The 27,722-nt window shown below is 40.7% G+C and overlaps 6 protein-coding genes across 9 annotated transcripts in view; 1 reads left to right on the top strand and 5 right to left on the bottom strand.

The window, feature by feature from the left end:
- Positions 1–597: 597 nt before the first annotated feature.
- LOC133136976 (zinc finger protein 664-like) lies at positions 598–3,856 on the bottom strand. Of its 2 annotated transcripts, none has more exons than XM_061254898.1 (3): positions 3,448–3,856; positions 2,784–2,869; positions 598–2,084 (listed from the first exon to the last, which is right to left on the bottom strand). In XM_061254898.1, the coding sequence occupies exons 1-3, from the start codon at positions 3,707–3,709 to the stop codon at positions 825–827; spliced, it is 1,608 nt and encodes a 535-aa protein (XP_061110882.1). In that variant the 5' UTR covers positions 3,710–3,856; the 3' UTR covers positions 598–824. The 2 variants fall into 2 exon arrangements, with proteins under 2 accessions (XP_061110882.1, XP_061110883.1); XM_061254899.1 differs by having other exon boundaries at positions 2,795–2,869.
- A 1,177-nt stretch (positions 3,857–5,033) lies between these two features.
- LOC133136995 (gastrula zinc finger protein XlCGF52.1-like) lies at positions 5,034–7,987 on the bottom strand. The gene is made up of 3 exons (XM_061254933.1): positions 7,591–7,987; positions 6,883–6,957; positions 5,034–6,379 (listed from the first exon to the last, which is right to left on the bottom strand). The coding sequence occupies exons 2-3, from the start codon at positions 6,895–6,897 to the stop codon at positions 5,276–5,278; spliced, it is 1,119 nt and encodes a 372-aa protein (XP_061110917.1). The 5' UTR covers positions 6,898–6,957; positions 7,591–7,987; the 3' UTR covers positions 5,034–5,275.
- Positions 7,988–11,499: 3,512 nt separating this feature from the next.
- Positions 11,500–14,751, bottom strand: LOC133136971 (zinc finger protein 180-like). 2 transcript variants are annotated; one of them, XM_061254882.1, is made up of 3 exons: positions 14,329–14,751; positions 13,640–13,728; positions 11,500–13,021 (listed from the first exon to the last, which is right to left on the bottom strand). In XM_061254882.1, exons 1-3 carry the CDS (start codon positions 14,588–14,590, stop codon positions 11,684–11,686), a joined length of 1,689 nt encoding a protein of 562 aa, XP_061110866.1. In that variant the 5' UTR covers positions 14,591–14,751; the 3' UTR covers positions 11,500–11,683. The 2 variants fall into 2 exon arrangements, with proteins under 2 accessions (XP_061110866.1, XP_061110867.1); XM_061254883.1 differs by having other exon boundaries at positions 13,651–13,728.
- Positions 14,752–16,320: 1,569 nt separating this feature from the next.
- On the bottom strand, positions 16,321–20,357 carry LOC133136984 (zinc finger protein 287-like). 2 transcript variants are annotated; one of them, XM_061254913.1, is made up of 3 exons: positions 19,958–20,357; positions 18,073–18,158; positions 16,321–17,707 (listed from the first exon to the last, which is right to left on the bottom strand). In XM_061254913.1, the coding sequence occupies exons 1-3, from the start codon at positions 20,226–20,228 to the stop codon at positions 16,550–16,552; spliced, it is 1,515 nt and encodes a 504-aa protein (XP_061110897.1). In that variant the 5' UTR covers positions 20,229–20,357; the 3' UTR covers positions 16,321–16,549. The 2 variants fall into 2 exon arrangements, with proteins under 2 accessions (XP_061110897.1, XP_061110898.1); XM_061254914.1 differs by having other exon boundaries at positions 18,084–18,158.
- Positions 20,358–20,762: 405 nt separating this feature from the next.
- On the bottom strand, positions 20,763–26,171 carry LOC133136977 (zinc finger protein 660-like). The gene is made up of 3 exons (XM_061254900.1): positions 25,332–26,171; positions 23,221–23,327; positions 20,763–23,071 (listed from the first exon to the last, which is right to left on the bottom strand). Exons 1-3 carry the CDS (start codon positions 25,618–25,620, stop codon positions 21,878–21,880), a joined length of 1,590 nt encoding a protein of 529 aa, XP_061110884.1. The 5' UTR covers positions 25,621–26,171; the 3' UTR covers positions 20,763–21,877.
- Positions 26,172–27,508: 1,337 nt separating this feature from the next.
- si:dkeyp-68b7.12 (rho GTPase-activating protein 30) overlaps positions 27,509–27,722 on the top strand; it is a 19,112-nt gene continuing 18,898 nt past the window's right edge. Inside the window, exon 1 of the mRNA XM_061254458.1 lies at positions 27,509–27,577. The gene's annotated coding sequence lies outside the window, so the exon portion shown is untranslated. The remainder of the gene's footprint in view (positions 27,578–27,722) is intronic.

The following is a 27,722-nucleotide window of genomic DNA, read 5'->3' as shown; positions in this document are numbered from 1 at the left end:
ACCAAAGCGTTACTAAGTGGATTTCTAAATTAGCACAATTCTTCAGCCAGGACAGACAACTACATAGTGAAATCAGCTGGCTGCATTCATGGGTGGAAGAAACACAGGGCATGACTTTTACTTTCTTACCCCTGGACTTTCCACCCAGTCGACTGAAATGGTTTACAGGAGAGAGAGAAAAAGCAAAAAAACAAAAAACAGTGATCTTGGAGAGCATGATATAAATTACAGAAAGAATGAGCAGAACCATTTCGCTGAAGTTCTCCATGCACCAGTCTGTATCCTCGATCATCCCAGGCATAAAGATTAATCATTGGTCTTTGTGTAGGTACACATACTAGTCGTCACTAGAAGTCAGCTGTTATATGATCCAGGACCTCAAATTTTGAGGAAACACTGTGTTCTCTCAAAATGTGAGGCTACAGGATCATATAACTAATTTGTATCGTACAATCCAGTGTGTGTAAAAACTGCAGTATAGCAGCAGGATTGCAAGTATGACAGGGCTGGCGTGGTTTCTGCCACTGTTGCCTTCTGTCTTCTGGGTGGGGGTGTGCCAATGTTCAGCCAAAACAAAAAAAGAAGTCAAAACTACAATTTTAATTAAAACAATTTTATTTTATTACAGCCACATGAATGGAAACACTCATGCTTGATGTAGTCACATGTTTTCATGAAATTGCCTTTTTAACTCAAATTGTGTGCCAAAAAAAATTAGTACATAGCGTTTCAATGAAAGCTGTTTATTTCAACAGCGAAACCTGAAGAATTTGAAGGGCTTTAAAACAATAATTTAAAACTGTATACTCACATTAGTTACAGCTCTATGGTTTCATTCTTGTGTGAATGCTCTCGTGTGCAGCAAGAGTAGACTTCTTAGAGAAGCTCTTCCCACACAGGGTGCAGTGATATCTCTCTCCTGTATGAATTCTTTGGTGCACAATAAGAGTGGACTGTTGAGCGAAACTCTTCCCACACAGTGTGCAGGGATATGGTCTCTCTCCTGTATGAATCCTCTGGTGTGCTCTAAGGTTAGCTCCCTGAGCAAATCTCCTCCCACACAGTGTGCAACCAAATGGTTTATTCCCGCTGTGAACCCTCTCATGTTTTACAAGATTACCTTTGAGACTGAAACACTTCCCACACTGTGTGCAGCTGTACGGTTTCTCTCCTGTGTGAATTCGGTGATGTGAGGTGAGATAACTACAGCGATTAAAAGTCTTCCCACAATATGTGCAAATGAACAGTTTCTTTCCAAAGTCAGCTTGTTCATTAGCCTTGTCCATCTTCACAGTGTTGAAAGCCCTGGTAATCAGAGTAGAGCTGGTCTCATACTGAGAGCCTGAGTGTGGCTGGGCTGGGCTCTCACTGCCTCTCATGTGTTTTACTGAGGGTCCATGTTGCTGCTGCTGGGGCAGTAATGTCTGATTCTCTCTCTCCACTGTGTGCACAAGTCTCTCTCTGTACTGACCCTGCTGTGTGTGAATGGCCTCTGATCTGAGCTCCTCACTGCAAGCAGGCAGCTTCTCACCCATCTGATCAAACTCCTCAACATATGAAGCCCCAAAAGAGGACAGTGTGTTTCCAGAGACTTCCATGGTGGCAGAAGCATGTTGTAGCCGTGTGTGATTTAATAGATTCTGTGAGCAATGTTCTGTAGCATTAGAACACACTGGATCATCAGTGTCTACATCACTGTCCTCTTGGGTAAAGGAAGTCCACAGCTGACTGTCTCTCTCATACATCACATACTCAGAGCCTAGATTGTTGAGTCTTCCTGCACTGGGTTCACATCCTGTCTGATTGAGTCTCTGGGCTACATGCTCTTCCTCTTGCTCTGCCTTCCCCACAAACTGCAGTCCACTGAGCTCCTCATCACCGTGTCCACACCTGTGCTGCTCACTCAGCTCCTCTGGGTCTCCTACAGGTGTGGGCTCTGTGTCCGGTTTCTTCACATCTCCTACAAGTGTGGGCTGTGTTACATGTTCCTCTTCTACAGGTGTGGGCTGTGGGTCACTGTAACACAAGCCCTCTTCCAGTCTCTCCTGCTTGATGAGAACTGGTTCAGTCCTGACCTTTGTAGACTGCAACAGAGGAGCCCAGCAGTTGGTGAGAACTGAATGTGTATTAAATCAAAGAACATTTAGCAGTATTACTGTATTGAAGGGAAGAGTATTTTAGAAATTTGTATAACCACTAAAATCTCAAGCCTCCTGTCAGGCCTCTCAAGAGACATATATTGCAATAGTCCTAAGTTCAAGGCATCTTTCCCGATCTCCCTCGTGCCAACAAGAAGTCGAAATATAGCATGCGTGTGGCTGTGTGTGTGTATGTGGGCTTCTCTTGCTCTCCCTCTCTCTTAGACATTGCAGGCCCTGTAGCCTTTGACCCCTAGCACCAGGAGAAAAAAATATATGACTCTGAGAGTCCTATTAATTAATTTCTAATTCAGAACCGGTCTGTGTAACGTTGAAGGTTTGGGGTCACCGTGTGCTGCCTTCAACTCTTCCTCTCTGCTCGATAGTGTTTAGGTGTGCAGACCGAGAATCCAGAGCAGGACAGAATGAAGCTGAATCTGACAATGCACCACATGCCAACCTTCAATACGCAACTGTTAATATTGCATAAAAGTATCATGCTCTTTGTCGACCACATCACAAACGTTCAGCCAACCATCACATATCTCTTGTAGCACCTCAGAAAATTAAACATTTCACAATCTTATTAATTTGCTAATTTGATATCTAGTTCCAAGCGAGAAATGACTGTAAACGTGTGTCTACCTCTTTCACACCTGCAGGTTCTCCATCTCTTCTCAGATTGAAGCTGCACTCCTGCCCAAAGACTCTCTCTCTGCATTGCTCTTCCACTGCATGAAAGGATGATAGGATGTATAAAACTGATTTAAATTACAAATAAATATGTAGCCTACAGTTATATTGTGAGTAATGTAAATTTACTACATGGACGACCAAGTTGGTAGGGAATCAGACAGCCTGAGTGCCCCTCTGGCAAAATCCCCAAATCAGCCACAAACTTTAGTTCATGGTTTTTGTCATGGTTTAAGGTTTATTTTCTTGGAACTGGTTATGGATGTACTCAGTGTGTATTTACTGTAGCCTGTGTTCATTCACAACAGGTACCAGAGCTTGCACTCGTGTCAGAACAAAGTTGCATCGTTTGACCGACTCGCTGGGATAGGAATGTTGTTGCGTTGGCCATTTCTGGCACTATTGTTTGTATTAACCGACTGAATGCACTTCTGTTTCTCCGATTTTGTAAGGGGTTCAGAATGAAATCACTCGCTATATGACTGTAATGTGGCATTTGGACTTCATTTTTCCAAATTATGAAAAGAAAAGTATTGTCACAGTATTGTCTGCATATCAGTATTTCAAAATGACCACAGATACCATTAACTAAACAACAATAAATTCTCATATTCACCGAAAACCTGTACGCCAACGGATCGAGTGTTGATAGGATTCTCACGCGATCCTGACATTTCCTCTTTTCGCCATGGCTCCATCCTCAGGTCCTGCTGCAACAACTTTTTAAACGCTTCATTCTCATTTAAACTCCTCGCTATTTTCAAACATAAAACTGAGCAACTGTCGTCAAAAAGTTTGGCAATTTCTTCTATCGCTGACTTTGTCATGATTTCCATAATGGTGGTCATTTTTGTTTGAAAATGAGCATAATTCGTCATTGTACCAAACGATTTTACTCCACCTATTAAATGCCTCAATAGAACAGGATTTATATTTTTGTAGCCACCTTGGTATAGAATGAAACTAACGATTGGGAGCCGTGGCTGGAGTACCCAGCTGAGACGCGATCAACCAAGTTGTTGGTGAAAAGCATTTATTTTCGCAAGTTGATGACGTAATAACGTACCGTAAATACTCAGTAAGAAATGCAACAAAATTAACAGAGCCTATCGCAAACTGCGGTGTGCTTACCATTCGCGAAAATGCGTTCAATCTCATGAGAATAAACGATGCCAGTTAAAATGACTGAGGTATATGAATAAATATGGACATGAATAAATATGTGGAAGATTAACAGAGCTGGAAAATCCAAGGTCTGGAAGTAAAAATCCTCCCCACTACTTAATTCCAATCACGTTGTAATGGGTGTACTGTTTCTTTAAGGATATACAAGGAAGCAAGGCTAGCGCCCCTGCGCAGTGTACAAATTCTCTTTCTGTCACGGAATTTAAAGGTACAATAGGTAATTTCGGACTACTAACGGTCAAGAGAGGAATTACAGCAACAAACACCCTCAAACGGCAACATGCACTATTTTGGAAAATTGACAGTGACAGACGCAACAGTCTGCTGTCTTTTCGTAGTGCTCTCGTAAGAAAATGTTCGCCGCACAGGTGACTTTATGAAATGTTGACTTTAGTGTGCCGCACAAGACTACTGATATGTTTTGTCTTTTTGAAGTTTTCACTTTTGCGAAAAAAAAAAAATTATATTATGAGCAAGCAACTTAATTGGCTATGGAACTAGCTGGCTATATAACGTAGATATGCTTGTGTACCACAAACGATGCAACAGCAACTTACAGTTTAAGACAAATAAAGGTTTAGCTAAACATGCATGATTGAACACGTCAAGAGATAAAAAGAAAGTGTAGCTGCCCAAATTACACTCCAGACAAGCTATCCCTGAAACTCTGTATACTATTGCTTATTATCCAAGCAAAGAACATATCTAGTTCTCAAACGACACCAGTTCGTTATCGGTAGCAACACTTCGTTCGTGGATGATCAGGTTTGTGTGCCGTCGTGGCCAGGCATGTTATTGTCATCGCGAACACAGTGTTCCCTCAAAATGTGAGGTTACAGGATCATATAACACATTTGGACATTTGTATCGTACAATCCAGTGTGTAAAAACTGCAGTATAGCAGCAGGATTGCAAGTATGACAGGGCTAGCGTGGTTTCTGCCTCTGTTGCCTTCTGTCTTCTGGGTAGGGGTGTACCAATGTTCAGCCCAAACAAAAAAAGAAGTCAAAACTACAATTTTAATTTAAACAATTTAATTGTATTACAGCCACATGAATGGAAACACTCATGCTTGATGTAGTCACATGTTTTCATGAAATTTGTCAGCAAATTATCTTTTTAACTCAAATATTGTGCCAAAAAAGATTAATACATTTCATACATTTCAATGAACGCTGTTTATTTCACAGTGAAACCTGAAGAATTTGAAGGGCTTTAAAACAATAATTTAAAACCATATTCTCATACTAGTTACAGCTCTATGGTTTCACTCTTGTGTGAATCTTCTCATGGGTAACAAGTGTAGTCCTCTTGGAGAAACTCTTCCCACACATGGTGCAGTGATACGGTTTCTCTCCTGTATGAATTCTCTCGTGTGCTCTAAGGTTAGATATCTGAGAAAATCTCCTCCCACACAGTGTGCAACCAAATGGTTTATTCCCGCTGTGAACCCTCTCGTGTTTCACAAGATTACCTTTGAGACGGAAACACTTCTCGCACTGTGTACACCTGTACGGTTTCTCTCCTGTGTGAATTCGGTGATGTGAGGTGAGATGACTACAGTGATTAAAATTCTTCCCACAATATGTGCAAATGAATGGTTTCTTTCCAAAGTCAGCTTCTCCATCAGTCTTGTCCTTCTTCCCAGTGTTGAAAACCCTGGTACTCAGAGTAGAGCTGGTCTCATACTCAGAGCCTGAGTGTGGCTGGGCTGGGCTCTCACTGCCTCTCATGTGTTTTACTGAGGGTCCATGTTGCTGCTGCTGGGGCAGTAATGTCTGATTCTCTCTCTCCACTGTGTGCACAAGTCTCTCTCTGTACTGACCCTGCTGTGTGTGAATGGCCTCTGATCTGAGCTCCTCACTGCAAGCAGACGGCTTCTCACCCATCTGATCAAACTCCTCAACATATGAAGCCCCAAAAGAGGACAGTGTGTTTCCAGAGACTTCCATGGTGGCAGGAGCATGTTGTAACTGTGTGTGAATTGACAGACTCTGTGAGCACTGTTCTGTAGCATTAGAACAAACAGGATCATCGGTCTTCATGTCACTGTCCTCTTGGGTAAAGGAAGTCCACAGCTGACTGTTTCTCTCATACATTACATACTCAGAGCCCAGATTGTTGAGTCTTCCTGCACTGTGATCACATCCTGTCTGGGCTACATGCTCTTCCTCTTGCTCTGCCTTCCCCACAAACTCCAGTCCACTGAGCTCCTCATCACCGTGTCTACAGTTGTGCTGCTCACTCAGCTCCTCTGGGTCTCCTACAGGTGTGGGCTGTGGATCTCTGCAACACAAGCCCTCTTCCAGTTTCTCCTGCTTGATAAGAACCGGTTCAGTCCTGACCTTCTCCTTGTTTGTAAACTGCAACAGAGTAACCCAGCAGTTAACCCGGTGTTAACTGAATGTCTATTAAATAAAATAATATTTAGCAGTATTTAAAGTATTGAAGGGAAGAGTATATTACAAATTTGTATCACCACTAAAATCTCAAGCCTCCTGTCAGGACCATCTCCCTCGTGCTCTCTGTGTCTCCTGATGCCAACAAGAAGTCAAAATATAGCATGCAAGTGTGTGTCCCTGTGTAGCTGCTGCCTCCACCTCTTATTCTCTGCTCAATAGTGTTTAGGTGTGCAGACCGAGAAACCAGAGCAGGACAGAATGAAGCTGAATCTGACAATGACATGCCGAGCTTTAATAAGCAGCTGTGAACATTGCATAATGGTATCCTGGTCTTTGTCGACCACCACATTGCTGGTGTAGCACATCCTCTGAAATTTTACATTTTTACAATAGTAACAATTTGCCCTGTGTGACATCTGGTTCCAAGTGAGAAATGACTGTAAGAGTGTCTACCTCTTCCACACCTGCAGGTTCTCCATTTCTTCTCATACAGAAGCTGCACTCCTGACCAAAGACTCTCTCTCTGCATTGATCTTCCTCTGCATGAAAGGATGATAATATATATACAATTGATTAAAATGATAAATAGATATGTACAGTAATCATGTGTATTGTGTTACTTTACTACATGGACCAAGTGAGTAGGGAATCATACAGCCTCAATGCCCCCCCTCCCAAACCCACCCAAGACCAGACCCGACCTTTGGTTATGGTTTTGTCTCATGGTTTAAGGTTTCCTTTCTTAGAACTGGTTATGGATGTACTATGTGTGTACTGACTGTAGCCTGTGTTAATTTACAACAGCTACTATAGTTAACTTGCATAAGTGCTATAGCGAAGTTGCATCTTAAGACTGACAGGAAATGTTGTTGTATTTGCCATTTCTGGTAGTATTGTTTGTATTAACAGAGTGAATGCACTCCTGTTTCTCCTATTTTATAGGGTGTTCTGGATTAAATTACTTGCTATATGACTGTAATGTGACCTGTATATGACCTTCACTTTAAATACTAAATTCTCAGGAAGATTGACAAGATGATACAACCCCATCGCACGTAATATATTTTTCCAAATTACAAAAAGGAAAGAAACCGCATCTGTATTTTAATATTTCAAAATAAGAAATGTTCAAAGATACCATTAGCTACACAACAATAAATCCTCATATTCACCGAAAACTTGAACCCCAACGGATCGAGTGTTGACAGGATTTTCACGCGATCCTGAAATGTCCTCTTTTTGTCGTGGCTCCATTCTCAGGTCCTGCTGCAACAACTTTTTAAGCGCTTCATTCTCATTTAAACCCCTCGCTATTTTCAAACATAAAACTGAGCAACTGTCGTCAAAAAGTTTAGCAATTTCTTCTAGCGCTGACTTTGTCATGATTTCCATAATGGTGGTCATCTGCGCTTGAAAATGAGCATAATTCGTCATTTTATCAACGATCTTACTCCAGCTATTAAATGCCTCAATAAAACTGTAATTATTTTTGCAGCCGCCTTGATATAAAATTAATCTAACGATTGGGAGCCGTGGCTGGAGTTGCCAGGTGAGACGCGAGCAATCAAGTTGTTGGTGACGCAGGTTGATGACGTTACGATGTACCGTAAGTACTGGGTAAAAATGCAACGAAAACAATAACTGAGAATTTGAAGATGTTTATTGAAAAATATAATCTAATTGACATTTGGAGAAAAAAATCCTGGGGTGAATGCTCATACTTGGACTAATAAAACATCCACTAAACAGTCTCCTTTAGATTATTAAAAGACATGAATATGAATATCGACAATATCTCTGTTAATATTATTACTACACCCTTAACAGACAATAGTGCTGTTTCTATTTATATCCCTTGGCATTCAAGTAATATCCACATTTATAAAGGCTCTTATTGGGAACTGAACAGTTCCCTTTTGAAACATGAAGCACTGAAAATAGAAATTCAATATATAATTACACGATTTTGGGACAAGGCTCAATCTGAAAATCTGTACTGCAGAAATTTGGAGCTGCTTAAATTTGAAGTAGCGCAGTACCTGAGAAGATATAGTAGTAACTTAGCAATGGCCCGCAGATTAGAGGAAGAGGTATCTAAAATAATTTATTTTTATCAAAGACCCAAAGGGAGTTTATCTGAAACAGAGAAAAATGAACCAATTGAACAGCAAACTAAATTGTATGAAATTTACAAAATGAAAGCAGAAGACGCATTTGTAAGATCCAGGAAAAAGTGGCTTGAAGAAGGAGAACAAAAATCTGCTTTTTTTTTTAACTTGGAAAAATTTAATGGGAAAACCATTACAATTAAACAATTAAATATGAATGGCATGATAACTGATGACCCCTATGTGACATCTAAACACGGTTCTAACTTTTATAGTAACTTATATAATTCAAAGTACTGTGAAGAGTCAACCTCCAATTTCCTGGATATAGTGAAAAATGTCAACCAAATTGAGTTAAATCATAAACAGTTATGTGATGATCAAATATAGAGATGATCAAAAAATAGAGATTTTAAATGCAATCGAATATCTCAAGAATAATAGATCCCCTGGTGTGTATGGACTTACTCAAACATTCGCAAAACAATTGCCACCATTCCTCTTACAGATGTCTAGAGAAAGTATGGGAAAAGGGACTCTCCCCCCTACCCTGACACAAGGACTCATTACTCTAATTCCAAAACCCCAAAAAGACCTTTTACTAATTGATAATTGGAGACCAATTTGTCTACTCAATAACGACTATAAAGTGTTTGCGTTAACAGTCCTAGATCCGATTATTGATAAGGTTCAATCAGGCTTCATGAAAAACAGACATATTTCAAATAATATCGGATTGGTTTTAGATTTAATTGACTACTCATATTTGTGTGATGATGATAGCTTCATCTTTTTCCTGGATTTCTGCAAAGCATTTCATCCAGTAGAACACTATTCTATTTTCCATTCCTTTCAAAAATTTGGATTTGGTGAATTTGTTTGCAAGGCCATTAGAACCATGTATACAAACAGTAATAGTTCAATTAAATTAAATTCTGGCACTTCCCCTAGATTTAAATTAGAGCATGGCATGAGAGAGGGATGTCCAATATCTCCTTATCTTTTCCTTCTTTGCACAGAGTTCCTCAATACATTTATTAAAAATTATGTCATAAAAGGGATATCAATTGCTGATAGGGAAATTATTATTAGTCAATTAGCGGATGACACTACCCTCTTCTTAAAAGATGCCACTCAGGTTCCCATTGCGATAAATGCTATACAGGCATTCTGTAAAGCTTCTGGGCTCTATTTAAACCTTGCTAAATGTAAGCTACTCTCCCTTAAAAACTGTGAAATTCCCCACATTTGCAATATACCTACAAAAGAAACAGTTACATATTTAGGAATTAAACTTATCAAGAACAAAGATTCTAGGTGTACCTGAAATTTGAATCAAATTATAGATAGAACCAAAAAACTTAATCATTGGTTGGAAAGGAATTTATCTCTGAAAGGGCGTACTTTATCAACAAAGGCAGAAGGTATTTCTTGCCTAACCTATGCAGCTATCTCATTCTATGTTAATAACAAAACTTGCAAAATAATTGATAACATGCTTTTTAATTTCATGTGGAAAAATAGAATACATTATGTAAAAAAATCTGTTATTTTGAACAGATATGAATCAGGAGGTCTTAATTTCCTTGACTTTATCACACTTAATAATACGTTCAAAGTCAATTGGATTAAACAATTCTTTAATAATCCCACATCGATTTGGAACTTCATAGCCCATTACATATTCTCAAATTTGGGTGGCCTTGAATTTGTTTTAGCATGTAATTATAAGATTGAAAAGATCCCCCTTAAATTAATAAATTATCCAATTTCCATCAACAAATGCTGCTTGCTTGGTCCCTCATCTATAAGCATTCACAAAACGTCTCGCCTTAACTGGAAAAGTATTTGGAATTTACCCTTTAAGTATTTATTGACAAATAAAATTAGGGAAGTCTCCTTTAAACTTATACACAGATATTACCCAACAAATCAGTATCTTGTAAAATTGAAAAAGGATATCAATATAAATTGTTCATGAAGTGCTCCCAGAAACCCTTCTTCATTTGTTTTGGCATTGTACTCATACCAAAAGACTAAGGAAGGCCTTAAGTAGATTTATTATTGACAATATTGACTCTGATTTCACACTATGCCTACAACATTTGTTTGGTTTCAATAAAAGTAAAAAAAAAAATCAAAGAAAAGTATGTTATTAACCAAATCATTATCATAAATTTCATATCCACAAATCCAAATTTAATAACTCTAAACCCTTATTTAACATTTTTGAAATTGAAATCAGACAATACATGAAAACGATCTTCTCCTCCAATAAAAAGAAGACTATCAAACCAGGCATTTTGTTATTAACGAAATTAAGAGCCCATTCGGAAATTGCGGTGTGTTTGAATCTCATGAGAATGAACGATTCCAAAATAAATTACTGATATGAATAAAATATGGACATTAATGAATATGTCGAAGATTAAAAGAGCTGAAAAATCCAAGTTCAGAAAATAAAAACGCTCCCCACTACTTTAGTCCAATCACGTTGTAACGGGTGTACTGTTTATTTAAGGATATACGAGGAAGCAAGGCTAGCGCGCCTGCGCAGTTCGCAAATTCTCTTTCTGCAACGGAAGTTAGGAAGTTGGTTCCTCTTTTAATGTAATTTATTTTACCCGTAAAGCGACGACTTTGTCTGTCCTTTTCTAGTTTTACTAATCTGTTCGTGTATGATCAGGTTTGTGTGCCGTAGTGGCCAGGCATGTTATTGTCATCGCGACATTTAATAAAGCTGCATCGTCTAGTACCGCCAGTCTGTTTGACCTGCGTCTTCAACGGTCAGTGAACACGAGCGAAGATGCAAACCAAAGCGTTGCTACGTGGATTTGGCAACGAGCACAGTTCTTCAGCCAGGAGAGACAAGTACATACTGAAAGCAGCTGGCTGCATTAATGGCTTGAAGAAAGACATGGCAGGAGCAGGGGGTGTGGCGATGTTAACCTCAAAAAGAAGCCAAAACTGCACTTCATATTAAAACATTTCCATTTTATTAAAGCTACATGAAGGGAAACACTCGTGTGTGATGTACTCACATGTTTTCATGACATTTGTCAGAAAATGGTCTTTTTAGATTAAATATTGTGCCAGTACAGATTACGAATACATTCCGTTTCAATGAGTGTTTATTTAATTGTTAAGCATTCTCACACTAGCTATAGCTGTATAGGGGCACTCCTGCATGAATCCTCTTGTGCACATCAAGAGTACCCTTCTGAGAGAAACTCTTCCTACACAGGGTGCAATGATATGGCCTCTCTCCTGTATGAATCCGCTGGTGCACAACAAGTGTAGCCTGTTGAGCAAAACTCTTCCCACACAGGGTGCAGTGATATGGTCGCTCTCCTGTATGAATTCTTTGGTGCACAATAAGAGTAGCCTGTTGAGCAAAACTCTTCCCACACAGGGTGCAGTGATATGGTCTCTCTCCTGTATGAATTCGCTGGTGCGCTCTAAGGTTAGCTGCAAGAGCAAAACTCCTCCCACACAGTGTGCAACCAAATGGTTTATCCCCACTGTGAACCATCTCATGTTTTACAAGATTACCTTTGAGACTGAAACACTTCCCACACTGTGTGCAGCTGTACGGTTTCTCTTGTGTGTGAATTCGGTGATGAGAAGTGAGCTGACTATATCGATTAAAACTTTTCCCACAAAATGTGCAAATGAATGGTTTTTTTCCAAAGTCATCTTGTCCATTAGTCTTGCCCATCTTCCCTGTAATGAAAACAGTGGTACTCAGAGTAGAGCTGGTCTCATACTGAGAGCCTGAGTGTGGCTGGGCTGGGCTCTCACTGCCTCTCATGTGTTTTACTGAGGGTCCATGTTGCTGCTGCTGGGGCAGTAATGTCTGATTCTCTCTTTCCACTGTGTGCACAAGTCTCTCTCTGTACTGACCCTGCTGTGTGTGAATGGCCTCTGATCTGAGCTCCTCACTGCAAGCAGACGGCTTCTCACCCATCTGATCAAACTCCTCAACATATGAAGCCCCAAAAGAGGACAGTGTGTTTCCAGAGACTTCCATGGTGGCAGGAGCATGTTGAAGCTGTGTGTGAATTGACAGACACACTGGATCATCAGTCTCTATGTCACTGTCCTCTTGGGTAAAGGAAGTCCACAGCTGACTGTCTCTCTCATACATTACATACTCAGAGCCCAGATTGTTGAGTCTTCCTGCACTGTGTTCACATCCTGTCTGATTGAGTCTCTGGGCTACATGCTCTTCCTCTTGCTCTGCCTTCCCCACAAACTCCAGTCCACTGAGCTCCTCATCACTGTGTCCACACCTGTGCTGCTCACTCAGCTCCTCTGGGTCTCCTACAGTTGTGGGCTCTGTGTCCGGTTTCTTCCTATGTCCTGCAGGTGTGGGCTGTGTTACTTGTTCCTCTTCTACAGGTGTGGGCTGTGGGTCACTGTAACACACTCCTTCCTCCAGTTTCTCCTGCTTGAAAAGAACTGGTTCAGTCCTGACCTTCTCCTTGTTTGCAGACTGTAACAGAGGAGTCCAGAGGAGTTGGTATTAACGGAATGTCTTTTCAATAAAATAATATTTAGCAGTATTTACAGTATTGGAGGGATACATTTGAAATGTGTATTACCACAAAATCCACTGTGTATTACCTCTCCAGAGACAGGTGTCTTTCCCTACCTCCCTCTTCCTCTCTGGGTATCAGTCTTCGGATACCAACAAGAAGTCGAAATATAGCATGCAAGTGTGTGGCTGTGTATGTGGGCTTCTCTCTCTCTCTCTCTCTCACACACACACACACACACACACACACACACACACACACACACACACACACAAACACACACACACACACACACACACACTGCAGGCCCTGTAGCCTTTGACCCATCGGTCTGTGTAACGTTGAAGGATTGGGGTCACAGGACAGAATGAAGCTGAATCTGACAATGCACCACATGCCAAGCTTTAATAAGCAGCTCTGAATATTGCCTAAAGGTATCATGCTCTTTGTCGACCACATCACAAATCTACAGTTTACCATCACATTGCTGGTGTAGCACATCCTCTGAAAATTAAACTTTTCACAATAGTGGTCATTACGTCATAAGTTAGAAACGACTGTAAAGGTGTGTCTACCTCTTCCACACCTGCAGGTTCTCCATCTCTTCTCAGATTGAAGCTGTACTCATGTCTCTCTCTGAGTCTCTCTCTGTACTGCTCTTCCACTGCATGAACAGATGTAGACAATTTATTTAAATGAGAAATAAACATGGACAGTAATCATGCGTATTATATTGCTTTACTACATGCACCAAGTCAGAATGAAGCTCAGTCCCCCAAACCACCCAAATCCAGCCCCTACCTTTAGGTTATGGTCTTTGTCATGGTTTTAAATGTCTTTTCTTAGAACTGGTTATGGGTGTACTCAGTGTGTATTTGCTGTAGGCTGTGTTAATTTACAGCAGGTACTATAGTTAAATTGCACTCGGGAGCCATAAGGGAGGTCGCATCTTAAGACCGACTCGCTGGCATGGGAATGTTGTTGTGTTGGCCATTTCGTGCACTATTGTTTGCATTGACCGAGTGAATGCACTTCTGTTTCTTCCATTTGAAGGGTGTTCTGGATAGCGAAGAGCACTTGCTACATGAATGCAATGTGACATTTGGTCTTAATTTGAAATGCTAACTCTTAAGGAAGAGTGAGAAGATGACACAACCCCGTCTTACGTAACATATTTTTCCGAATTACAAAAAGGAAATAAACCGCTTGTCAAAAACGGATCACAGATACCATTACCTGCGTAACAATAAAAGCTTATATTCACCGAAAACTTGAACCCCAACGGATCGAGTGTTGATAGGATTCTCACGCGGTCCTGACATTTCCTCTTTTTGTCGTGGCTTGATCCTCAGGTCCTGCTGCAACCACTTTTTCAGCGCTTCATTCTCATTTAAACTCCTCGCTATTTTCAAACATAAAACTGATGAACTGTCGATAAAAAGTTTGCCAATTTCTTCCATCGCTGACTTTGTAACGATGTCCATAATGGTGGTAATCTGTGTTTGAAAATTAGCATAATTCGTCATTTTACCAAACAATTTTACTCCACCTTTTGAACGCCTCAATTAAACAGAATTTATTTTTCCGTAGCCACCTTCAAAAAGAATTAATCTAATAATTAGGAGCTGTGGCTGGAGTTGCCACCTAAGAAGCGAACAAGAACAACCAAGTTCTTGATGAAGACCATTTATTTTCGCAGGTTGATGACGTAATAATGTACCGTAAATACCGTAAATACAATCGCAACAAAATTGACAGGGCAGATCGCAAACTGCGAATTCTTACCATTTGCGAAAATGCATTCAATCTCACTCGAATAGAAGATGTCAGTAACAATGACTGAAGGATACGAATAAATATGGACATTAATAAATATGTGGAAGAGGTTGAAATCCAGAAAGTAAAAAACCCTCCCCACGACTTTATTCCAATCACGTTGTAACAGGTGCACTGTTTCTTTAAGGCAGCAAAGCTAAGGCGCCTGCGCAGATTCTCTGTCAGCCATACAAGTTAAAGGTACACTAGGTAAGGTCTTTGTGTTAAAACATTGTTACAAGACCATTGGAAATCCCTTCCTATTATTGAAAAAGGCTCACTGACATGTTGACTCACCCTCTGCCTGTGTTTATAGTGCTTTAATTCTGGTTTCAAAGTGTACATTTGTCGGGCCGTCACTTTGTATCAAAACAATGTACAGCTGTACAACAATCCCAGCTCATTGGTTGAAAATTGGTTCTAACTGCCACAGCCAATTGGCGTGGGGGCTTTTATTGCTTATTATCCAAGCGAAGACTACATATCTGGTTATAAAACACTACCAGTTCGTTATCGGTAGCAACAAGCAAACTAGCTATAGTTAGCTTGAAAAATTTACAAATATCCACTTACGATAAAATGTAGGAAAAATGAACATAGTAGCAATGCCTAGTGCGCAAGCGTTATGCCTCAGGTGGATATTTGTAAATTTGGGAAGCTAACGAGTAATAGCTACTTTGCTTGTTGCGAACTGGTATTGTTTTCTTACTAGATAAGCAATAGTACACAGAGTTTCAGTGATCGCTTGTCTGGAGTGCAATTTGGGCAGCTACACGTTAATTTTTATCTCTTTACGCGTTCAATCATCCGTGTTTAGCTAAACCTTTATTTCTCTCAAACTGTAAGCTACAGTTGCATCGTTTGTGGTAGACTATCATGTCTTAGTTATATAGCCAGCTAGTTACATAGCTAGTTACTCTTTTTAGACAAAAAATAGTGTTGTGTAGCACATCAAAGTCAAGATTTCATAAAGTCACCTGTTCAGCGAACATTTTCTTAATAGAACACCACGACGGCAGACTCTGTTGCGTTTGTCACGGTCAGCTTTCCAAAACAGTGCCCGAGAACACAACTGTAACGCCTTATATTACGCGTTATATTCATAGACATAGGGAACAGTGTTGTGGTTTGAGGTTATTTGTTGCTGCAATTCCTCTCTTGACCGTTAGGAGTCCGAAACTACCTATTGTACCTTTACAAAGTCGGTTAGACTGAGTTATGCAGTACATTCTTTTGTTTATTAATTAATTTATTTTTTAACTGTAACGCGACGATTCTAATAAATATGGACATTATTGTCTGTACTGACCCGTGCATTTTCCAACTCAGCCGACTGAAATGTTTCCCAGGAAAAAAAACTCCTGTCAAAACTCCCCTTCTGTCTTCTGGGTGGGGGTGTGCTGATGTGCAGCTCAAACAAAAAAGATGCAGAAACAACAAATTAAACTGAAACACAATTTTATTAATGTCATATGTACAGAGGCACTCATGCTTGATGTTGTCGCACGTTTTCATAAAATCTTTCAGCAAATCGTGTTTTTAACTCAAATATACAGTACTGATTATTAATACATACAGACTCAATTAACGGTTTATTGCAACAGTGAAAACAAACAGAGGAGTTTGAAGGGCCATTAAATAATATATGCGTCTAGATAGATATTCTCTCACTAGTTAGAATTGTAGGATTTCACTGCTGTATGAATCCTCTGGTGTGCAAAAAGATAACTCTGACGAGTGAAACTCTTCCCACACACCGTGCAGTGATATGGTCTCTCTCCTGTATGAATTCTTTGGTGCACAACAAGATGACTCTGGACAGTGAAACTCTTCCCGCACTGGGTGCAGGGATATGGTCTCTCTCCTGTATGAATTCTCTCGTGTGCCCTAAGGTTCGATCCCTGCGCAAATCTCCTCCCACACCGCACACAACAAAATGGTTTATATCCACTGTGAACCCTCTCATGTTGTACAAGATTACCCTTGAGACTAAAACACTTTCCACACTGTGCACAACTGTACGGTTTCTCTCCTGTGTGAATTCGTTGATGTGAGGTGAGATAACTACAGCGATTAAAACTCTTCCCACAATATGTGCAAATGAACAGTTTCTTTCCAAAGTGAGCTTGTCCATAAGTCTTGCCCTTCTTCCCAGTGTTGAAAGCACTGGTACTCAGAGTAGAGCTGGTCTCATACTGAGAGCCTGAGTGTGGCTGGGCTGGGCTCTCACTGCCTCTCATGTGTTTTACTGAGGGTCCATGTTGCTGCTGCTGGGGCAGTAATGTCTGATATGAAGCCCCGAAAGAAGAAAGTGTGTTTCCAGAGACTTCCATGGTGGCCGGAGCACGTTGTAGCTGTGTATGACTTAACAGATTCTGTGAGCACTGTTCTGTAGTATTAGAACAAACTGGATCATCAGTCTCTATGTCACTGTCGTCTTGGGTAAAGGAAGTCCACAGCTGACTGTCTCTCTCATACATTACATACTCAGAGCCCAGACTGTTGAGTCCTTCTGCACTGGGTTCACATCCTGTCTGATTGAGTCTCAGGGCTACATGCTCTTCCTCTTGCTCTGCCTTCCCCACAAACTCCAGTCCACTGAGCTCCTCATCACCATGTCCACACCTGTGCTGCTCACTCAGCTCCTCTGGGTCTCCTACAGGTGTGGGCTCTGTGTCTGGTTTCTTCACATCTCCTACTGGTGTTGGCTGTGTTATCGGTTCCTCTTCCACAGGTGTGGGTTGTGGGTCACTGTATCTCAAGTCCTCTTCCAGTTTCTCCTGCTTGATGAGAACTGGTTCAGTCCTGACCTTCTCCACATTTGCAGACTGCAACAGAGGAGCCCAGCAGTTGGTGAGAATGGAATGTGCATCAAATAAAATAATATTTAGCCGTACATAAAGTACATAGGTGTGCAGACTGAGAAACCAATGAATCTGAACCTGGTGAAGCTCCACAGCTTTAATATTAACAGTGATACGATGTGGGAAATATTGCATAAGGCATGTATTATGGCATTTGTCGAACACCTCACAAATGTTCATTCTGCAATCACATATCTGGTGTAGCACATCGTCTTCTATATAATAAAATTTATGAAACAGCTTCAGAAAATTAAAAATGCACAATAGTAACAATTTGCACTGTGTCACATCTAGTTCCAAGTGTGAAATGACTGGACAGGTGTGTCTACCTCTTCCACACCTGCAGGTTCTCCATCTCTTCTCAGGCTGAAGCTGCACTCCTTGCCAAAGACTCCCTCTCTCTGCTGCTCTTCCACTGCATGATAGGATGTATACAATTGATTTAAATGTAATTGTAATAAAGTAAGTTAGGAATCATTCAGACAGTCTCAGTGCCCCCCCTGAAATACCACCTGAATGCAGGCCCTTATTTTTGGCCATGGCTTTTGCCATGGTTTTAGTTTCCTCTTATTAGGTTTATTAGCTTATGGTGTACAGTGACAGTATTTCATTTTTTCAGAGCCTAATTTCTTTTTAATGATTAAATAATTCAATTTTAAACCTATTTTAATGCATAACATAACATTAAAGTCTGTAGTGTTACCACTGCATGATCCAACGTCAAGATTTTTGAAAACAATGAACTAGTTTGCTGTGCCCTTGCCCTTTAGTAGTGTACCGTATTTATGCTTAAAAATCTTATATTGTGGATAAAGACGAGTAAGTACGTGTTGATATTTTGTCATGAAGGCGGTAACACCACAGACAATAGCACACAAATAAGTTTGTTTGTAGAAATAGGCAAAAGGGCCATTTTTGCAAACTAGCTATAGAACATATTTAAATGTAGACTATTCACTATCAGTTATTATTTTACATCAAAACCCTTTGTTTTGTATTATAAACAAGTAACACAACAGACACTATGAAAGTGTGACATAAATCAGTCTAGACTTTTGGTCACTGTTAACAAAAAGCAGAAGAGAAATTTGACGTACGTTGTGCTTCAAAGGTCAGAACCCCCTTGAATGATCTCCTGAATCCAAAAAGGTCAAAATTGTTTCCCATTTATTATTTCTGAGGAGTAACATCTCAGACATCAAATCTCTGGACAAATTTTTATATAATACTAGATCATATATTTTTTTCTTTTTAATGTTCTTGATCATGAGTAAACAACATTTTAGCATCTTATCTTTAATTTTGAGCAAAAGAAAGCTTTCCAAAAATAAAGTATATGTGGTTTAATTTGCATTACACTGCAAACGTCTAGACTCTGGCCATGCAGTTTTATCACACTAAAAGTTGTATAAATTTAAATTCTAAATAATAATTTGTTCTCATTGTATAATCTTAAAAGGTATCATTAAACACAAAACACACATTTCTTCTTACAAGAACTAATATGTGTATTAGTTATTTATTTCATATTTACTAATATTTATAAGATACTAATATTCATGTTGTTTATACTTTGTGAAAGCACCCAGACACAGCTTGCAACACTTGCAGAGAGTCGCCCACTTAATGTAGACCGTGTGTCGATTAATTTCATTCTTTGTTACCATAGTCAACTTGGACTAGTGCTATATTGATGTTGAATCGTTTTTAATGACAAGCTTTTCTCCCAAAGACAGCTCTCTGGTCTTCATGTTGGTTTATATTTTCTAACAGAAAAGCAGACTTCACAGGCAAAACCCAAGGCTAAAACCAAGAGTAGACATTCAGAACTATTTATTGTTTAACCAATCAATCTAACAGGATACATCTGGGCAACAAAAAAAACACCTGTCAGTCAACAATACACCAGTATGTTCCAACACTTTTTCTCACCTAAAATTAGGTGGTCTGATACAACGGGTGATAAATTCTAAGTTCTTTAAGAAATCTAGATTTAAATAAAAGATCATCTCAATACATATTTTTACCTCAAACTCAGTTGTCTTCAGTGTATAGTAAAAACAAAGGAATTGACCTTGCTGTTCCAATACTTTTGGAGAGGACTGTATTTTCCCGAATTACATCAAGGGAAGATACCACACGTCATGCTTTCTGTTCAATATTTCTAAAGCAACTACCTTCACAAATATCATAACAATACATCCTCATATTCACCGAAAACTTGCACTCCAACAGATCGAGTTTTGACAGGACTCCCACGCGCTCTCGCCGATTCCACTTTGTGTCCTGGCGCCGTCCTGCGCTCGTGCTGCAGCAACTGTAGCTTGTTTTTCAGCGCTTCATTCTCATTTAAACTGCGAGATATTTCAAAACACAAAGCCGACGAACTGTCGTCAAAAAGTTTGGTTATTTCTGCAATCGCTGAATTTGTCACGATTTCCATAATGGAGGTTATCCGTGTTTGAAAAAAAGCATAATTCGTCATTTTAACAAATGATTTTATTCAACCTTTTAAATGCCTTACTAAGATAGTTTTTCTTGTAGCTATCTAGAGGAAGAACGAAGCTATCAATCAGGAGCCGTGGCTGGCTTTGCTAGCTGAGTCGCTAGCAGCTTGAGTGGAGGTGAACACCGTTTATTTCCGCAAGTTGATGATGTCATAATTTACCGTAAACACGGAGTAAAAATTGCAGCAAAAAAAAACTGCGGCATGTGTACCATTTGTGCATTTCATTACTTTCAGGAGTCACAGCGATGGCAATAACAACGTCGGATGGATATGAATAAATATGGACATTAATAAATAGGTGGGTTTTTGAAAGTTTTTCGCAGCTGTTGCTCCACTTGGGGGCAGTCGGCATCCTGGATCGTCCCAGTGTTAAAATGCAGCGTTGGCCTTTGTGTAGGACAAGCACATACTTGTAGTAACTTGGTAAGCTACTGTTGGGTTGAGAAGGAAAACTCCACCCTTGTCTTGTGATAAAAAGGCAATCCAGTCAGGAAAACACATCACACCAGAGGGGTCTGTACTTCTGCTTTATTTCTGCTTAGGACTGCACCTGCTTACAGTCAACGCCGTGATAAAGAAGCATAATACATACTGGTTCTTTGTACCCAGCAGGAGGGACTGCGCAAATGTGTGTGCCAGTTCCAATGACAACTACCTCAATCGATGACAAAGAAGCAACTTCTCATCCTCCCTTTTGTAATCTTTACTCAAAGCCGGTTGGAGCCGGAATTCTCCGGCCTGTGTGAGTTTGTATTCGGCTCACACATTCACACACACACTCATAAAAAAAAAAAAGGATAGAAGCAATGCGATTGGGACAGAACACATACATATACACTCACTGAGCACTTTATTAGGAAGACCGGTACACCTGCTTGTTAATGCCAATATTTAATCAGCCAATCACGTGGCAGCAACTAAATGCACAAAAGCATGCAGACGTGGTCAAGAGGTTCAGCTGTTTTTCAGACAAAATGTCAGAATGGGGATGAAGTGTGATCTAAGTGGCTTTGACCGTGGAGTGATTGTTGGTGCCAGACAAGGTGGCTTGTCTCTCAAACCTCTAAGTGGATAGGCTACAGCAGAAGAAGACCAATAAGTTGAAAAAATAAGTGCTCACTGATTATGTACGTATAAAAAGAAATATAATGAGAATAAAGATATGGACAACATCATGTTACAATACCTCCACAATGTTCCCCCAAAATGTGTGGTTGCCAGGTCATATGTAACATGCTTGGAATATTTCATTGTGCAATCCAATGAGTGTAAAAACTGCAGTATAGCAACAGGGTTGCAAGAATGACAGGGTGCAAGCGTGATTTCTGCCTCTGGTGCCTTCGGTCTTCTGTTCAGCTCAAACGAAACAAAAAAAAAAAAAAAAGTCAAAACTGCACTTAAAAAATTTTATTAAAGCCACACAAAGTGAAGGACTGCTGCTTGTTTGTCATGTGTTTAATGACTTTGGGAGAAGATGTTAATTGAAACTACATAGCTAATACACAGAATAGTAATAAACCCCTTTGATTGAAGCTGTATGCGTTTCAACAGTGGAATCTGATGAGTTTGAATAGCTCTTACATAAAAAAAAAAAAAAAGTTTTAAATAATTTATTCTCACACAAGTTACAGCTGTATGGTTTCACTCCTGTGAATCCTCTGGTGCACCACAAGGTTTCGCTGGCGAGTGAAACTCTTCCCGCACTGGGTGCAGCTGTACGGTCTCTCTCCTGTGTGAATCCTCTGGTGCGCTCTAAGGTTAGCTCCCCGAGCAAATCTCTTCAGGCACAGTGCACAGCCAAATGGTTTATATCCGCTGTGAACCCTCTCGTGTTTTACAAGATTACCTTTGAGACTGAAGCACTTCCCACACTGTGTGCAGCTGTACGGTTTCTCTCCTGTGTGAATTCGGTGATGCGAGATGAGATGGCTGCAGCGATCAAAACTTTTCCCACAATATGTGCAAATAAATAGTTTCTTTCCAAAGTCAGCTTGTCCATCAGTCTTGCCCATCTTCCCAGTGTTGAAAACCCTGGCACTCAGAGTAGAGCTGGTCTCATACTGAGAGCCTGAGTGTGGCTGGGCTGGGCTCTCACTGCCTCTCATGTGTTTTACTGAGGCTCCATGTTGCTGCTGCTGGGGCAGTAATGTCTGATTCTCTCTCTCCACTGTGTGCTCAAGTCTCTCTCTGTACTGACCCTGCTGTGTGTGAATGGCCTCTGATCTGAGCTCCTCACTGCAAGCAGACGGCTTCTCACCCATCTGATCAAACTCCTCAACATATGAAGCCCCAAAAGAGGGCAGTGTGTTTCCAGAGACTTCCATGGTGGCAGGAGCATGTTGTAGCTGTGCGTGATTTAATAGATTCTGTGAGAAATGTTCTGTAGCATTAGAACAAACTGGATCATCAGTCTCTATGTCACTGTCCTCTTGGGTAAAGGAAGTCCACAGCTGACTGTCTCTCTCATACATTACATACTCAGAGCCCAGATTGTTGAGTCCTTCTGCACTGGGTTCACATCCTGTCTGATTGAGTCTCTGGGCTACATGCTCTTCCTCTTGCTCTGCCTTCCCCACAAACTTCAGTCCACTGAGCTCCTCATCACCGTGTCCACACCTGTGCTGCTCACTCAGCTCCTCTGGGTGTCCTACAGGTGTGGGCTCTGTGTCCGGTTTCTTCCCATCTTCTACTGGTGTGGGCTGTATTACCTGTTCCTCTTCTACAGGTGTGGGATGTGGGTCACTGTAACACAAATCCTCTTCCAGTTTCTCCTGCTTGATAAGAACTGGTTCAGTCCTGACCTTCTCCTTGTTCGCAGACTGTAACAGAGGAACCAGGAAATTACTGTGAATGTAGCTCAGATCTGATACTGATACTGATACTGATACTGATCTCTCTCTCTCTCTCTCTCTCTCTCTCTCACACACACACACACACACACACACACACACACACACACAGAGTTTACCTCGTTCCTCAAGATGCTGGACTGTAAAGGTGTGTCTCCCTCCTCCACACCTGCAGGTTCTCCATCTCTTCTCAGACTGAAGATCAACTCCTGCCGAAAGACTCTCTCTGTTGAGGTAGAGGGTTCCCAGAAAGGGGGAGAAACAGTTTTTAACCCTTTTGTGCACACTCCCGTAGTGGCCAAGCCGACACATGAGTCAGACATTTCTGTGCTCCTGCAACCAAACTATGAGAAGAAGGAACAAACTACTTGCTCCAGTATCATTACTACGTGGGTTTCAAGTGCAACCATTGTTGGTTAGTTCAGCCAGTTAACAAGCACCCACTGCCCAGTGTGACACATTGGACAACAGCAACTGAATTTTGTATCAATATAAAATCTTACCATTGCTTTTCTTGAACAATCCTTTTTTTTTCTTCTTTTTTTTAAACAAACGGGTAAGCAGGGGTAGGCACCTCTGACCTACATCAGTCACGCATTGCTATTTATGGCATGGTAAAATCTTTTCAGTTCATTCTGTTTGATTGCGAACTCCTTTACCTAGTAGTGGACAGTATAAGCTTCCCAACAATGTATGGCATGTACAATTGTAAAATTAGGACTGTGACTGGCAGCTGAGTGTAACCCCCAAACGTTTTTTTCACTATGGCTCTACGCAGGACTGTACAAGCATGTAAGTCGTACTTCTTGTTTTCTATCAGTTATTGGAAGCTTGGACCAATTTTTTCCTGATGCACTTAAATGGCTAAAACAATCCTCCCCTGGAGCAATGCTGGGTTGAGGGCCTTGCTCAAGGGCCCAACGGCTGTGCGGATCAACCACCGACCTTGCGGGTCCCAGTCAAGTACCTTAACCACTACGCCACCCTATATTGTATCACTGCTTGTAAAATCTAAATTATTTACCTCATCTTGATATTGTCATTTGCACTGGCTGTAATAGACAACTGTTGGCCTTTGCTAATAATGCAAGGCATGTTTATATTGAGGACTAAGTCGCTGTGTACCGATACCCAGCTACTGCTGCGAACCCAGGGCAGTGCAGTGCAAATTTAACGAGCATCCGGGCTCATTGTGACATGTTTTACGATGAAAGACAACACCACTCACAACGAAATTGAGTGTTGAAATCCCCTCACAACAAAAGACATACACGAGAGTATTTCACAAGCGTGAATAATGACATATTTAAGTATCCGTACCAGAGCGGGTCACATTTCTTTTACATTATTTTTCAATGTGATATCAATGCTTAGTCGTAATCCAGCATAAGAGGAAAACGTACATGTCGAGACCCTATTCCTGATGAAAAGATTCACTAGATAATCCACTGAAATGACGTCAAAGTGAGTTTCATGAATTAAAACAGTTGGTTTGTAGTAAAATATATGATTATTTTATGATTTACAGCACTGCAGTTTAGCCATTTTGGATAGTTTTGGAGACACTAGGGGGCACTGCATCACATGCCATTTTATTATGCAGACGCTTTTATCAAAGGCGATGTACCAAACGGTGAACACAGGGTACACGACTGACATTTTGCTTCATAGATCTTTATTTGCTCTGCATGTCACCCTCAGCCTGCCTCTCCGTATTTCGTTGCAAAATGAACAACTGAATTATTACGTTTGCATCTATGTTGTTTTGTATTTTTTGCACTTTATGCCGAAAATAAACTAAATTAAGCAATGGCACAAGCGTCTCCCCCCCATTTACGTCCCGATGATGATGCTCACTTCTGGATTTATAAACACTACAGAATGGGAAAGGGTTGTCAGAAATACACAATGGAAAGTTTCTTTTTACGTTTTCTTTTCATTCATTGCATTTTAGAATGCAACCTAAATTTGACCGAAATATAACTATTTCGCCATCTTAGATATTGATGCAACTGCAGTTTCCAGGGGAAGGGGCGAGGCTACGCACAGAAAACGCTACCTCGGGAGTACATTTCCGTTATAGACTTTTCCCGAGAACTCGGCATACACCGTAAACAGAAGTCATACAATATACATCTTGTCTAATTTAAGCACAAGGAGTACTAAATTAAAGTAACCTTATAATTAAAGTGTAGGCTAATATATGACGGCTGTCGCTTGCTCCAATTACCTCTTTTAGTTCGTCGTAATTCATCCGAAATCGGAACACTAACAGGCGGCGGGTGTACTCGTGATTCTGCGGTCCTTCGCGTCGTCCACAACTCGCGCTCCAGTGACTGTACTTTTCTCTTCAGAGTTTCAATTTCCCTTTGATTTTGAGACATTTCCAGACGTAAAACTGCGGTCCCATCGTCGACGATTTTATTAATTTCTGCCACCGCGGTCTGGGCTAATATCTCGAGGATTGGAGATAACTGTGCCTGGAACGCAACGCAGCTAGACTTCCTGCTGTACGACATTATAATGCAACCTACCAGTATCGGTTTAAATATATCTATAATTAAATTCTAATAAAATAACGACTTCAGTTCAAATAAAAGGGGTTTACGTTCGAATCGACTATATACACTATCAAACTGCAGTGCAGCACCCGGTACATAAGTGTTTGCTTCCGGACTACGCTGGAGATATTACCGTAAACACCCTACAACAGTTGACGCTGCTGTACATTTGAGATTATGCGGTCTACGTGGGTTAAACCAAATTGTGTAGAAGCGTCAAAGGCACACGACGCTTGTGCACTAAATATTGTACAAAGCACAAAAACACTTATCGCACGAAGTTGGTATTTATATTTGCATATCGGCATAGGCAATTTTCTTAATAAAATAAAATGTAAAAAGCTATCAAGTAAAGCTGAATGCAGATTGATGGGTGAATAAGAAGCCTAAGGAAAAACAAATAATTAAATGTATTGAAGCAGTTGACACATTTGCCAGTACAATTGGTTGGCAGTTTCTTCCTCCAAACTCTGAACTATGTATGCAGAAGCTTAGATCTATTTCATGGTATTGGTCTACAACAGAGGTGTCCAATCTTATCCTAAAAGGGCCGACGTGGGTGCAGGTTTTTGTTTTAACCCAGCAGTAACACACCTGATTATACTGATGAACTAATCGTGGTCTTTAATCAAGACCTTGATGAGTAGAATCAGCTGTCTTAGTCCTGCGCTAAAACAACAACCTGCACACACACCGGCCCTTTCTGGATAAGATTGGACACCTCTGGTCTACAATATGTCTGATTATTATGAACAGATGTAGGCAAAACAAACAAACAAACAAACAAAAAATCCCCTTTAACCTGGAATTAAATTTGGGAGGAAGAGGTCCAGTTCAGATGCGAAGGGCTCCATTGCAAAACATGCCACATTGTGATTGATGCTGTGATTAGTCTGGGCAGCCTGTAGCATAGTGGTTAAGGTACATGACTGGGACCCAGGGGCCCAAGGTTGGTGGCCCAAGCCCCAGTATAGCCATGATAAGGCCCACATAGCTGTTGGGCCCTGGATCAAGGCCCCAAACCCCACATTGCTCACATTGGGGAATGTCCATTGCCTAGTCAAATCAACAAAGTTTGGATAAAAGCATCAGTAATGTAATGTGCTGGACTGTGGCAGGCAGTTCCTTGTGAAAAATTTTAATATTCAGGCATGTCAAAATGAAACAAAAATGTCATAGGTCAAATAGACGTTTTCCCATGTATAAAGAGAATAGATCACTTTGAGTCATTTGAATCTTTACATTTTCACATAAAATACGAACTACAATTTTCACATGTGAAAACAAAACAAATGTGACTCAATAGGTTACCTCTTATGAATGGGATTATTAATATAGTTCATGTGTACTCTTCACATTTTGCGTGTTCACATGTGGTTTTTGTTCTTGTGATTTTATTTTGTAAGGGAGTGATTTATTACGGCCGATCACAGGGTATGCGGTATGTGTCAGCAAATGAAAGAAGATGAGATTGCAATATGGAAATGTAAAATGTAAAATTTGGCAAGAAGGGCAAAGGAGTCAGCTGCAGCTTGGTAGACCACACACCAAACCAACAGTGCCGTAAATGGACTAGCTTCAGGTTATTATTTTTTCCAAATGCTGCAAAATATGTGCGCCAACAAAACACTGAAAACACCAGCACTACTCCCTCCACCAATCATAAACCAGAACATCGCCTGAACCCGATGAATAAAACAAATCTGGAGCTCAGAGATAGGTACCCTTCTCATCTGAATGTAGGTAACAGAGAGAAAGAGAAAGAGAGAGAGAGAGATAACGGAAGAGATGGAGCGAGCACATAAGAAAGAGAGAGAAAGAGACAGAGACTCAGGAAGTGGGGAGGGGAAGTTTGGTGGTTTTTTGCGTCATCGTTGCTGCTGTTACTGCTGCTAGTGCAAAAGGCAAAGCGAAGGTAAGACCATTCGTCCACTCTTTCTTACACTCTCTCTTTCTCTATCTCTCTCGCTTTTCTCCTCTCCCTGCCCCTGTCGAATCGCTCCCGAACCCTTGGAACCGCCAGGGTCCGGCAGGCTGGGGGGTGGGGGAGCGGGTTAGGG

The sequence above is a fragment of the Conger conger genome, chromosome 9, assembly GCF_963514075.1.
Source record: "Conger conger chromosome 9, fConCon1.1, whole genome shotgun sequence".
Lineage (NCBI taxonomy): Eukaryota > Metazoa > Chordata > Actinopteri > Anguilliformes > Congridae > Conger > Conger conger.
Note: the sequence above shows the minus strand (reverse complement) of the source record. Positions and strands in the feature narration are given on the sequence as shown.

Excerpts from the sequence above, each read along its gene's own strand:
- LOC133136984 (XM_061254913.1), bottom strand. The coding sequence starts at position 20,228 with ATGACGAATTATGCTTTTTTTCAAACACGGATAACCTCCATTATGGAA. Across the intron at positions 18,159-19,957 it reads TGTTGGAGTGCAAGTTTTCG|TGGAAGAGCAGCAGAGAGAG; the intron begins GTGAATATGAGG and ends CCTATCATGCAG. Across the intron at positions 17,708-18,072 it reads AACCTGCAGGTGTGGAAGAG|TCTGCAAATGTGGAGAAGGT; the intron begins GTAGACACACCT and ends CCTCTGTTGCAG.
- LOC133136976 (XM_061254898.1), bottom strand. The coding sequence starts at position 3,709 with ATGACGAATTATGCTCATTTTCAAACAAAAATGACCACCATTATGGAA. Across the intron at positions 2,870-3,447 it reads CGTTGGCGTACAGGTTTTCG|TGGAAGAGCAATGCAGAGAG; the intron begins GTGAATATGAGA and ends CCTTTCATGCAG. Across the intron at positions 2,085-2,783 it reads AACCTGCAGGTGTGAAAGAG|TCTACAAAGGTCAGGACTGA; the intron begins GTAGACACACGT and ends CCTCTGTTGCAG.
- LOC133136971 (XM_061254882.1), bottom strand. The coding sequence starts at position 14,590 with ATGACGAATTATGCTAATTTTCAAACACAGATTACCACCATTATGGAC. Across the intron at positions 13,729-14,328 it reads CGTTGGGGTTCAAGTTTTCG|TGGAAGAGCAGTACAGAGAG; the intron begins GTGAATATAAGC and ends CTGTTCATGCAG. Across the intron at positions 13,022-13,639 it reads AACCTGCAGGTGTGGAAGAG|TCTGCAAACAAGGAGAAGGT; the intron begins GTAGACACACCT and ends CCTCTGTTACAG.
- LOC133136977 (XM_061254900.1), bottom strand. The coding sequence starts at position 25,620 with ATGTCGTACAGCAGGAAGTCTAGCTGCGTTGCGTTCCAGGCACAGTTA. Across the intron at positions 23,328-25,331 it reads ATTACGACGAACTAAAAGAG|AGAGAGTCTTTCGGCAGGAG; the intron begins GTAATTGGAGCA and ends CTACCTCAACAG. Across the intron at positions 23,072-23,220 it reads CCAGCATCTTGAGGAACGAG|TCTGCGAACAAGGAGAAGGT; the intron begins GTAAACTCTGTG and ends CCTCTGTTACAG.